The sequence below is a fragment of the Babylonia areolata genome, chromosome 16 (genome assembly GCF_041734735.1).
Source record: "Babylonia areolata isolate BAREFJ2019XMU chromosome 16, ASM4173473v1, whole genome shotgun sequence".
Lineage (NCBI taxonomy): Eukaryota > Metazoa > Mollusca > Gastropoda > Neogastropoda > Buccinidae > Babylonia > Babylonia areolata.
The window spans coordinates 10,403,069-10,416,452 of NC_134891.1; the positions used below are offsets into that span (position 1 = coordinate 10,403,069).

The 13,384-nt window shown below is 46.2% G+C and overlaps 1 protein-coding gene across 1 annotated transcript in view; it reads left to right on the forward strand.

Annotated features, from left to right (window-relative positions):
* LOC143291137 (arf-GAP with SH3 domain, ANK repeat and PH domain-containing protein 2-like) overlaps positions 1 to 13,384 on the forward strand; it is a 117,260-nt gene that overhangs the window by 26,420 nt on the left and 77,456 nt on the right. Inside the window, exon 2 of the mRNA XM_076600808.1 lies at positions 9,280 to 9,352. Coding sequence (XP_076456923.1) covers positions 9,280 to 9,352 — 73 coding nt within the window. The remainder of the gene's footprint in view (positions 1 to 9,279; positions 9,353 to 13,384) is intronic.

The window sequence follows — 13,384 nt, forward strand, 5'->3', positions numbered from 1 at the left end:
TGTGTGGTGTGATATGTATGTGTGTGTGTGTGATATGTATGTGCGTACATGATTTCATATGCAAATGTGATTGCTGTACAACATGCTGTTCCAGTGATTGTATGGAAATGTTTTTTGCTGTACATGATACTGTTCCAGTTTATGAAGCACAAAACAGTGCATATTTCGAAGAAAAAAAAGTGTGTTTCAGTGTGTGTGTGCGTGTATGTGTGTGCTTTTGCATGCTTGAGTGCGTGCATGCGCGCGCGCGCGTGTGTGTGTGCGCATGCGCGCTTGCTATTGTGTACATGTGCGCATGCATATATATCTGCGTGTTTGTGCATGTCAGCATGCATGTGTGCGCGTGGCCAGCATGAGGTTGTGGTGGTGGTGTGCAGCGTGGAGAGAAGTGTGTGTGTGTGTGGGTGCTGAAGGGTGAGGGTTGACAGGTTGGGCAGTGGAGCGGTGAGTCAGCTTCACTTGCTTCCTCTTCCTCGTGGCTTCTTCCTCTCCTCTCTCCTTCCTGTTCACCAAGCAGCCGTCAGGACACTGGTACCTGTCCTACAGTGCTGCGTTTTTTTTAGAATTGTGTGTACTGTTGCTACTACTGCTGCAATGCATTACACGGTGGTTGTTGTTATTAATATATATATAATTTTTTATTCATTTATTTTGAGATATTAAGCTTTTTTTGTTTTTTGTTTTTGTATCTCGACTTCACCACTCCTTTTGCATGTTGTTAGTTGTAATAATAATAATAAGCAGAAGAATGGACATGACATTTATGTAGCGTTTTTTTTTTTCTCTCTCCAGAAACACTGCTCGAAGGGCTTTACATTTCATTTCCTGCTTCTCCCCCTCCCCCTCCCCCTCCCTCACACCCCACACCTCCGCACCCCAACCCCCACAGAAACATGTGTTAGATTACGCTCGCGCAATTGGACGTTGAAAACCAGCCTCCCACCCTCGACGCCCTCTTAGAAAACACATCCCTGCTGTTAACACGCACTCAGGCACACCACACATGCATGAATGAAACGACAATCGCAAGCACCCCGGCCGCCACCCGCAAATAAATGGCGAACGGCTTCCCCACAGCATAAACATGCATCGGGGGAACAAGATCACACGAGCACCAGCACTGGGAAAATTAAAAGAATTCAGCGAGACAGAATGTCGCAATTTTCTGGCAGTTTTGTTCCACGATGAGGGGGCCTGAAAAGAGAAATACATCAGACTCTATTGCTTCTTTACGACAGGGATTTCTATTATTCTGCTATCAGAAGCAGAACGAAGGTGACGGAGTTGGAATGTACTCTTCAAGGAGGTCAGAGAGGAAGCGAGGGCCACGGCTTGAGAGTGCAGAAAACGTCGGAGCAGAAAGCTTGTATTAATATATTATATATATATATATATATATATGTATGTATATATGCATGTATGTATCAAAAGAAAAAAAGAAGAAGAAAACTTGTGTTGTAGATGCTACTGAACGTCTGCAGTCTCACTCATTGAGTTTTAAAATTAACGACATTTTGTGTCATTGACAGAAGGGGTGTTTATAAGCGAGTGGCAAGATTTACTTCTTTTTTTTCCCCCTCAGAGTCCATCCTCCTTTGACTGCCCCTGTAACAACAAGAATGACACTCTAATAATATTATATGAATAAACAAGTAGATATGAATGATCTAATGCTTCATGACACAAAAACAAATTGGAATGCAGTGGTGGAACGTTACGCAATGTAGCGCAGCTCTCAACACCAACACCAGTGCAACACAGCACAACACAACACAAAGCAGCACAACACAACACAACGCAACACGACACGACACAACACAGTGCCTTGCATGTCAATGATACAAAAATATTATTATTATTTCTTGTGCAGCGAATGACTTTTCCCAGTGCAGGAGGACGAAACAATTACGAGTGATGGGAAGACATGGAGAGTGTGTGTGTGTGTGGTGGGGTGGAGTTGGGGGGGATAGGGTATGGAGACAAAGCGGAAGTGGGGAGGAATGGGGCGAGTAAGGGTGGGCGAGTTGGTGGGTTGATGTGGGTGACAGGCCAGACATTTCGTTTCATTGACTAGAGAGGGTGGGGATGGGTACGTGTGTGTGTGTGTGTGTGTGTGTGTGTGTGTGTGTGTGTGAGGTTCTCCATTCCAGACAGACCGGGAAGAAAAAAAGTCTGTGCCTTGATTGTCGTTGGGTGTTGTGTGTTTCTGTGCGGCTGCGAGTGATGTGGTGTGGTTGGAGGATGTGTGTGTGTGTGTGTGTGACTGTGTGTGCGTGTTTGTGTCTTTGTGTGTCTTTGTGTGTCTGTCTATGTGTCTTTGTGTGCGTGTGTGTTCCACTGTGCGTGTGTTTGTTCCACTGTGTGTGTGTGTGTGTGTGTGTGTGTGTGTGTGTGCGCGCGCGCGCGCGCGTGCAGTATAGTTGTAATAACAGTGTAGTTAATTCCACCGACCAGGATTAATGGTGTGTGGCGTAGCGTTTTGGTGTGCACAGTGTGAGTTGTGTAATGCGGGCGTATTCGTGTGCAGTGTAGTGTCGTGTCGTGTCGTGTAATAATTTATGTACTATACTATGGTGTTGTGTGATTGTCTGTGTCTCTAGTGTGTCTTTTCTGCTCTCTCTCTCTCTCTCTCTCTCTCTCTCTCTCTCTCTCTCTCTCTCTGTGTGTGTGTGTGTGTGTGTGTGTGTGTGTTGCTGAGTGTGTGAGTGTTTGAGAAGGGATAAGTGGTTCGGTGTATTGTATGTACTTGTGTGTTAGGGAGGGGGACTGCGTGGTGTGTGTACGGAGAGGGAGGGAGGAGGAGGTAATGTAATTACAGCGTCATGATAAGTATGGTGGGAAAAGTGGTTGCAATACTCTCTCTCTCTCTCTCTCTCTGTGTTTGCATATTTATGTGTGTGTATGTGTGCGCTTGCGTGCATGTTTGTTTGTTCATATGAACTTGAGCTCGGTGCAGCATCGTATGTTAGAGAGAGAGAGAGAGAGAGAGAGAGAGAGAACACTGAAATATTTAATGTCATTAGCTGTAAAGCTCTAGTGACAAAGTAGGTACAAATCAGAACAAAAACGGTGCAAAAACAGAAAAAAGTGGAAAAAGAAAGGAAAAACAGAATTGAAGCAAAATAAACGACTAAGGGATTTAAGCGAAACTTTGGTACTTTGTCATTAGCTTAGAAAGTCCATGTGGCAGAGGGTTACTGAGAGAGAGAGAGAGAGAGAGAGAGAGAGAGAGAGTGTATATGTGTGTGTGTCTCTCTCTCTCTACTCTCTCTCTCTGTGTTAGAAAAAGAGCGAGATACAGGTAACGAGAAGGAGGGGAGACTGAGAGAGGAATAGAGAGAAGGGTGGCATTTTCAATAACATGTAACACACTGAGCTATGCTGATTAGTTCAGTGACTAATACACCTGTCACGCAGTTTTACCCGTGAGAACGTTCAGTGAGCGTGTGCTGACGGTGACGAGGTAGCACAGACAGACAGACAGACACACACACACACACACACACACACACACACACAGAGTTAACTTGATGACCAACCAACCAACACACACGATGGGGGCGGAAGGGTGTGGGGGAAGGGGGGGGGTGGGGGAGGGGGGAGGAGAGAGAGAGAGAGAGGGGGGGGGGGCGGGGAGGGACGGGGGTAGAGATAATCACCATCCCCCCCCCCCCCCCCACACACACATGATGGCTACCACTTCCCCAGCACACAATCATATCGTGATTGGTCATAAGTTTCATTACACAAGGGTTGGTATTATAGCCGTGGCCTATTTATCAAACATGTTGTCATTGCTGATCTCCATCCACTGTGAAAAATACACAGATACACGGGAAGGGAAAATATCAGAGAGAAAGTCTGATAGAAGCGGACAGAGAGAGAGAGCGAAACGAAACGAAACGAAATTTTATTTTACGAGGGTAAAGGAGTAAGCACAAAGTACTTGTTTACATCCAGCCCTCTGGGCATAAATAATAATTGGAAAAAAAAGCAAAAAAAAAAGCGAGTCAATTCACAACACCAACGTCAAAATTGCATAAGCATGTGCAAACATAAACATAGAACTTATGTGCAATACAATATCGCGATAGATGAATAACAACGAGGACAATAGGGTAGGGGCGTGGTGGAGAGCGGAAGGAAGAATGGACAAGGGGAAGAGTAAAGAAGGTAGGGGAGGCTGGCTGACAACAGACAGATATAGTGACAGTGACAGTGAGAGAGAGAGAGAGAGAGAGAGAGAGAGAGAGAGACGCTTTGACGCTCTAATATCATTGGCCATGAGGTCCTTATGACGTGGGTGAATGCATCAACATACTTTTCAGTTTATAACAAACCATTATAATAAACGAATGAAATGGTGAAAGCAAATAACGAAACAAAACAAAGTTCCTTCTTTGAAGAAAAAAATGATAGTAACCAGCAGGCCACCCAGCACATGATAACTCCGTTCATTCATCTATCAGTGCACCATGTAACATATTCCAACACTGGCTACAGATGAAGATTGTTAAACGTATCTGTACCACGTAGTTATGCTTGTTGTGCCATGAAAATATTTACTGATTAGCTGTGGCATGGGTTGCCAAACGGAAGCGATAGTTACGTTTAAAACACTGGAACAGTCACTGTAAAAAACAACAACAACTTTTATAATTGAAAAAAGACAGGACCAAATGAACAACATATATATCAACATAGAGCTTCACCATACAGCACCCGTCCATTTGAAAGAGAGAAGAGGGGGAGGGAGAGGGAGGGTGAGAGACAGGGAAGGAGAGGGAGATTGGTAGAGAGGTAGGGGCGGGAGAGAGAAAGTGGGAGGGTTTGGGGAGGGGGGGCTGGAGAGAGAGAGAGAGCGGAGACAAGAGCGGAGAGAGAGAGAGAGAAGAGGGACATGGAAAAAGAGATGGGGGAGACAGGAAGGGAGCGGGAAGAGAGAGGGAGAGAGTTGTTAAATTGGATCTGATTGTAACTGTTGTTGAAGTGTGTGTGCGTGTGCGTGCGTGCGTGTGTGTGTGTGTGTGTGTGTGTGTTTCTGTGTGTGTGTGTGTGTGTGTGTGTGTGTGTGTTTCTCTGTGTATGTGTTGTGTGTGTGTGTCTCTCTCTCTCTCTCTCTCTGTCTGTCTGTGTGTCTCAGTGTGTGTGCGTGTTTCTGTGTGTGACTGAGGACAGTGGTATGTGCGCGGTTGAGAGAGAGAGAGAGAGAGAGAGAGAGAGAGAGAGATGTTCACGATATGAGAGGCTGAATGGACCTGTACCTTCTGGCGTTGGGGGTGTAAATGAGTTGAAAGGGCGCGTGATTTAGCGGAGAGGGACAGTAGGGGATTGCGCTGAAGACGACGAAGGCACACACGTGATTATTACAATGTGTATATATGCACGTGTACGTATGTGCGTGCTTGCGTGTATGCGTACGTGTGTACGAAAAAGAAACAGAGCGAGACAGAGAGCTGCAGGAGCGGATAGCATGAATGATGGGGGTTACGAGGAGGAGAGGGTGTGTGGGGGGGGAGATGGAATGCGGAAAGGAAACGACATTTCCAAACATCCTCCACAACCTTCCCCCACCCCACCCCACCCTCCCCAACCTTCACCCACACCCACCCCTTTCCTTCCAGCTTCTCTCTCGACCTTATACTACAGTTATTTATTTGCTGAAACCGATGAAGCAGATGGGCTAGAGAGAGAGAGAGAGAGAGAGAGAGAGAGAGGAGGGGGGGGGGAGAAAAAAAAAAGCAGAACGCGGACGGAGACTTGGATAACATAACATGGGTGTGGGAGAGGGCGGGAAGTAACCGATGGGAAAGCTATAATACTTCAGTATCACGCTGTGGCTGCACAGAATATCCCGTTTGACAGCTTTTTTTGTGTGTGTGTGTGTGTTGTCAGAAATACACACACACACACACACACACACACACACACACACACACACACACACAGAGGAGATGTTTCAGGCTGTACTCCTGTGTGTGTGTTTCTTTGTCTCTCGTCTCGTGTCCGTCTCAGTCTGTCTCCTCGCCCTTTCTCTCTATCCCTGTCTCCTCCCTGTCTCTCTGTTCTCTCTCTCTCTCTCACTCACTCACTCACTCTGTGTGTGTGTGTGTGTGTGTGTGTGTGTGTGTGTGTGTCCGTCCGTCAGTCTCTTGTCTGTCCAAGTCTGTCCTTGCGTGTTTTTCTGTGTATCTCACGATATCTGTCTGTTCTCGTGTGTGTCACGCTGTCTCTGAATGTTTTTATGTGTGTCTGTGTCTCTGTCTTTTTTTTGTTCTTGTGTGTGTCTCTGTCTTTTTCTGTCTGCTCTTGTGTGTGTGTCTCTCCGTCTCAGTCAGTTTCTTTGTGTCAGTGTTTCTCTTTCTGTGCGTTCCTGTGTGTATGCAGTTTCTGTGTGTCAGTGTTTCTCTCTCTCTCCCTCTCTCTATCTGTGTGTGTGTGTGTGTGTGTGTGTGTGTGTGAGAGAGAGAGAGAGAGACAGAGAGAGAGAGAGAGAGAGGGAGGGAGGGAGGGAGGGAGACTGTCTCAGTTTTGTTCTTGTGTGTATGTCTCTATCTGTCTAATCATGTATGTGCCTCTGTGTCACAGCAAGTTCTTGTGTGTGTTTCTCTGGCTCTGACTGACTGACTGACTGACTGTGTGTGTGTGTGTGTGTGTGTGTGTGTGTGTGTGTGTGTGTGTCCGTTTTTTTCAGTCGGTCTGCCACCCCCACTTTTTCTCCCGCCCATCATCGTGTTTTCCCCCCCCGCCAGCTCTCTCCCATCGGGGTCCCTGTTATCTTTAATGCCTGTGCCGAGTTGCAGTGTCTGTTTCAAAGAGGGTTTTCTCCCCCTTCGTGTGATCAGTCCGTATCATTTTCTCTCCCTCCCTCCCTCTTTTGAATTAAATTAAAAAAAAAAAAAATCTTGCGTGACTTTTATGGTACTGTGTCTGTAGTCATTGAGTCTGCGGTGGATAATCTCTCACTCTCGCTCTCTCTCTCTCTCTCTCTCTCTTTCCAGCTTCTGTCTGTCTCTCACCCTCTCATCACACACCTTGTCTCTCTCTCTCTCTCTCCCGCTCTCTCTCTCTCTTTCTCTTTTGTCTCTCTCTTGGTATCTCTTTCCTTCTCTCTCAATCTGTCTCTGTCTGTCTGTCGATCTCCCCCCTCCCCCTCGCCCCCTTTCCGAACTCCCCTCTCTCTGTTTCCCTTCCTCCCATCACAACTCCACTCTCTCTCTCTCTGTCTGTCTGATTGTTGGAGTTTTAACGACCTATTGGCGCCTACACCCTTAAGCTGAAGTTTGTTCGGTTGGAGTTGTTTTGTCTGTCTGTCTGGCTGTCTGTATATATATATATATATCTCCCTCCCTCTCTCTCCCTTACTCTCTCCTCTCCCCACCCTCCACTCTCTCCCATCACACCTTCTACTCTCTTGCTCTCCCACCAGCCCTCTCTCTCTCTCTCTCCCCCCCCCCTCTTTCTCGTCCCTTCTGCCATCCCCTCTTTCTCGTCCCTTCTGCCATCCCTACCCCACGGTTCCCCTCTTTCCTTTCTACACCCCGCTCCCTACCCCCTCCCTATCAGTGCCTAGGGAAAGAGGGTGCGTGTGTAAAGTTCCCTGCCAAGAGCGGAGACTTTTATTGCATGGCATGAAGGCCTTGTTTCCAGACAATGCTGGCAGGGATGTTCTCCACATCTGGAGCTGGGTGCAGCATTGTCCGACCCCTGGGGAGTGGTAAAACACTTTAGGGTGTGTATTAGGGGGATGGGGGGAGGGCTTGGGGGGGTTGGGGGCGTGGTGGGTAGGGTGTGGGGAGGTGTTTTTTTTTGTGTGTGTGTGTGTGTGTGTGTGTACACGTGTGTGCATGTGCACACGCATGTGTGTGTGTGAGACACTGGCAGACAGAGAAACTATTTGTGCATGTGAGAAAGCATGTGCTAGAGAAAAATATTCATAATCCATGTGTGTGTATGGAAGGATTGTGTGTCCACCTCCCCCCTCCTTACCCTCTGCACTTCCTTTCTGTGCTCATATACAGCACGGAATAAATTTAAAAAAAATTGACAAGTTAGGATGCCGTTGATTAATGTAATCGGTATTACAGTGTGTTTATTGTCTGCCTTTTATTTTTATTTTTATTTCTTATATCATCATTTATCACTTGAGTAACGACAGCAAGTTAAATAATAAAAAAAAAAGAAAGAAAAAGGGCTGAGCTGACAGCAGGATTATTTTTGCGGAAGGAAAGGCAAGTCTAATGAGAAAAATAAAACAAAAAGGAACTGGGGTTCCCATTTCTGCCAAAGACAAGCAAAGAAAAAAACAACAACAGAGAATTGTTTTCTCTTTTTGGAAAAAAAAGACTCTTCAAGCTGTTACTATTATTGTTGTTAATGGAGTTGTTGATATTGTTGCTCTTATTTTTGTTGTAATTATTCTGTTTGTTGTTGTTGTTTAAAACAAAAAAAAAAATTCATTGTCACTATGATCATGGTGGTGACGACAACGATGATGATGATGATGATGATGTTTGTTGAGAGTTGGATTATGGTGGGTTTCTGACTGCCAAACACAAGAGAAAAAGAGAAAATCCTGCTGGAACAGACTCTGTAAGAGATTTGGAGAAAAAAAAAAGTAGTTTTCTTTTGAAGTAATATTGTTCATAAAACTACTTCTGGACAAAAAAGATGGGAGGAGGAGGGGGGTGGGGGGCATGGGGGGGTTGGGTGGGGGTGGGGGGGGTGGGGGGTGGACACTGTTTTGCTATACCCTCCTGTAACTCCCCAGCCTAAGTCATCTTCCACAGCCCTAAACCAAGGAGTGTTTGATAGTCAGTCAGTGTCTGACAACTATGACCATCAGAACAGCAGAGGAGGCAACTGCTGTCCCATAAGGGCTAGACTTTGATTATATTGGTGAGTGTCTTGCCCCAAGTTACCCCCCCCCCACCCCGCTTCACTCTTTCAGCCAAGTGGGTTTTAGGATAGTCAGCGTTGGGATGGGGTCCTCAAAGGCCAACTAGCCCCCAAGGCTGCAGCTGTAAAAGCCAGTGCAATCTTGCAGCTGAGGAACACAGAGAGAGAGAGAGGAGTCTGCTTTTTCTGTTGGTTCCTAATGTGTGCACGCGTGCATGCACGTGCGCGTGCATGTGCATGTGCATGTACTCTGTGTGTGTGTGTATGTGTGTGTGTGTGTGTGTGTGTGTGTGTGTGTGTGTGTGTGTGTGTGTGAGAGAGAGAGAGAGAGAGAGAGAGAGTCAACAAAGAATGACTTTTCTTGATTCTTGTGTGTTACAGAACCTGGACATGGATCGAAGTGGCCTGACTAAGATGAAGAAATCCGTCAAGGCGGTCTACAATGCTGGAAACAGTGAGTTGTTGTTTCCTTTCTCTGTCAGGTCTTTGGAAAACTGCATTGACATATATATATATATAGATAGATTGATTGATTGATGTGGATACTTATATAGCGCCTATCCTCGGTCAGAGACCAAGCTCTAAGCGCTTTACATACACAGGGACATTTGCACCACAGGTTGCCTACCTGGGTAGAGCCGACTGACGGCTGCCACTGGGTGCTCATCATTCGTTTCCTGTGTCATTCAATCAGATTTCAGATGCACACACATACATACTCAGACAGACATGTAACATTTTACGTGTATGACCGTTTTTTTTAAATTTATTTACCCTGCCATGTAGGCAGCCATACTCCGTTTTCGGGGGTGTGCATGCTGGGTATATTCTTGTTTCCATAACCCACCGAACGCTGACATGGATTACAGGATCTTTAACGTGCGTATTTGATCTTCTGCGTGCGCATACACACGAAGGGGGTTCAGGCACTAGCAGGTCTGCACATATGTTGACCTGGGAGATCGGAAAAATCTCCACCCTTTACCCACCAGGTGCACCGAGATTCGAACCCAGGACCCTCAGATTGAAAGTCCAGTGCTTTAACCATTTGGCTATTGCACCTGAGAGAGAGAGAGAGAGAGAGAGAGAGTGAGTGAGTAGTGAGTGCTGGGAGGTGGGGCATGGGGGGTCAAGTATGGATGTCCTTGCAGATCACTTTATCCACAACTAAGCTGCGTATGGCATTTTGGAATTTTGCCTTCCGAGAAATCACTGGGAATTAATATTTCTTTTGAACTCTAAACCAATTTCTTGCAGATTACCCCCCCTCCCGTCCCCCTTCATGTTTTTCTCTCACCAAAGCTGGAAAATGTAGTTGATATATTCACTAGTAAAAATATTTTATCATAGTAATAATAATGATAATGATAATGGTGATAATAATAATAATAATGATATGACCAATAAGACCAATAACTGTGTGCGATATCCAGATATATGATGACTACGAACCAAAATGTAAAAAAAGAAAGGTGGTGTCTGTCTGCCTACACTTTTGTCTCTTGGTCTGTCTGTTTTATCTGTTCATCTGTTTTGCCGTGAAACCCTATGGGGTGAGGGTGAATCCTGTGAAATCTTGTCCCCCCTGTCTGGCTGGCTGGCTGGCTGGTTGGCTGTCAGTCTGGCTGTCTGACGTTTACTGTCTCTGATGGTACTGCTAGCAGTTTGTCGTGTGAAGGTGAATGTAAGCTGAGCAGGGTGCAGACCCCCCCAGCACAGCCAGAACTACCAAAAGGGAATTGAATCAAAGGGGAAGTAAATCAAAGTCTCCTAGTTCCCCCCCCCTCCCCCATTGCCCTTGCTACCCTGCAGACCAGTTTAGCTTAGCAGTGGCCCTGAACTGCCTGTCACATCATGGGTGGCAAACAGGAGTATGGCAGCTGGGTGGTTAGTGGGTCAGACATCCACCACCCAGACAAGGCCCTGGGTTCAAACCTTGGCCGTCCCTGGTTGGTGGAGGTGGGGTGACGGGTGATTATTCAGACCCTGTGTGTCATGCTAAGTGTGCAGGCCTGTTTATATCTAGGCTGGACTGCCTTTTATGTGTTTAACTTTCTTCTTCTTCTTCCTTTTCTTCTGTTGAACTTTCTTCTTCTTCTTCTGTTTAACTTTCTTCTTCTTCTTCTTCTTCGTCTTCGTCTTCGTCTTCTTCTCCATTTACTTTGTGAATAGTCATTGGAGTGCCACTCAGAAAAAACAACAACAACTGTTCTCCAGATTCCTCCAGGTCTGTGGGTGGTGTGTCAAAAGGCTGGGTCTGTGCTAACAGTCTTCTTTTCCATTTTGTGATGTTGTCAGTCCATTGCTTTTTTTTTTCTTCTTCTAAAGTCTTCCCCTCTAGGTCTCCTTTCATCAGTAGTTCATTTGAGGAGGGTTTTGGTAAGGCCATTGGATCCACAATGTGTACCCATGGACATCATAAATAGGCTTTTTAAAGGTTGTGTCATCCATATGGCAGAGTGTGGGAGATGGGGGGGAGGGAGGGGGAGGGTGTGGGGGGTATAGAACTGGATCATGACAGGGGAAATGAGAGGGTGATAATGCAGGGGAGCGTGTGCAGGAATTGCAGCCTGGGTAAACGAAAAAGGTGACTAGTAGATTAGGGTGGTCCCTGAAAACACTGTATGGCTGCCTTTTAATGAAAGGCTGAAACCCATCCAGTACATAAAAGACTTGCTGGCAGAAATTATGCATACATGTGAATAAGGAAGATGGAGTCCACAAACATAGAAGAAAAAGATGACGATAAAGGATGAGCATTTATGGGATTGCTTGAGATTAAGGAAACCATGTTGAGCGTATTTCCTTGTATTGAGCAGTGTGTGTGTGTGTGTGTGTGTGTGTGTGTGTGTGTGTGTGTGTGTGTGTGTGTGTCCACATATATGTGGACATGAGAGATGGAGCCCACAGACACAGAAGAACAAGATGAATGATGAGACCATTAACGGGATTGCCTGAGAGTACATTATGAGGAAAGCCTGTTACACTTAACTCCCTAGTATTCAGACGCCCAGTTCCTTCATTTCCATGCTGCTGACCCGATTTTGCTGTCACCACATCCCCCAGTGTCCCTTGCCAGAGGCTGTGTGGATGGAATGGATGGAAAACATGTGATCCAGCATAGAGCTCTCTGCCCCGTTCCCCTCAGGCCAACATGTCAATGAAATGGATTTACAAAGCCGTGGTTTTTTTTCTTTTTCTCCTTCTTCTTCTGTGTTTGTGGGCTGTAACCCCAAACTGAAAACTGCAACCCATTCTTCCACAAAAGAATGAAGTGTTATTACTGCATTCAGTATGTTAACCTATCTTGTGACATCGAGTTCCACTCATTCATGAAGTACTCCAATTGTTTAAAAAAAAAAAGAAGAAGGAAAAAATAAAAAAGAAAGAAAAGAGAACTGCAACCCCAGCGGTTTACTCCACTTTGTTAGTGGGCTTTTGTCTGCTTGGCTGTTTTTACCCCCCTCCATGTAGGCAGACATACTCTGTTTTCTGGGATGTGCATGCTGGGTATGTTCTGGTTTCCGTAACTCACCGAATGATGACATGAATTACGGGGGGGCCTTTAACACACGCGTTTGATCTTTTTCTTACGTATGCGCATGAAGAAAGTTCTGGCACCAGGAGGTCAGTTCATCTGTTGAACTGGGAGACTGTTTTCCGTGCTTGCGCTATTCCATTTTCACACATGTATACATATGTATGCATGTGCACACACTCAAACACTCATGCATGTGTTCACACACACACACACACACACACACACACACACACACACACACACACACACACACACACACACACACACACACGGAGACACACATGACTGGGAGAAACAAGAAACCTTTGTGACACAGCTTTGACAGAGAGGGTGGAGGAGGGGGGGTGGGGGGGAGGCATGGGTGCGGAGGGAGGGAGGCATCATGTTCAGTGGTAGCTGCCACAGATGATACTGATTGGCTTTCTCTCTGTGATGGATGTGACTGGAATCATGTTTTCTCTCCCCACTCCCCCCCCCCTCCCCTCATACTTCCCTCCCACCACTCCTCCCTCTCTCTCTCTGTCTCTTTCTGTCGTTCTGTGTTCATGGACAATCTTTTTGGTTGTTCCCTCCACCATACTCTTTGTCTGTCTGTCTTGACGGGCGCAATAGCCGAGTGGTTAAAGCGTTGGACTGTCAATCTGAGAGTCCCGGGTTCGAATCACGGTGACGGCGCCTGGTGGGTATAGGGTGGAGATTTTTACGATCTCCCAGGTCAACATATGTGCAGACCTGCTTAGTGCCTGAACCCCCTTCGTGTGTATATGCAAGCAGAAGATCAAATACGCACGTTAAAGAACCTGTAATCCATGTCAGCGTTCGGTGGGTTATGGAAACAAGAACATACCCAGCATGCACACCCCCGAAAACGGAGTATGGCTGCCTACATGGCGGGGTAAAAACGGTCATACACGTAAAAGCCCACTCGTGTGCATTCGAGTGAAC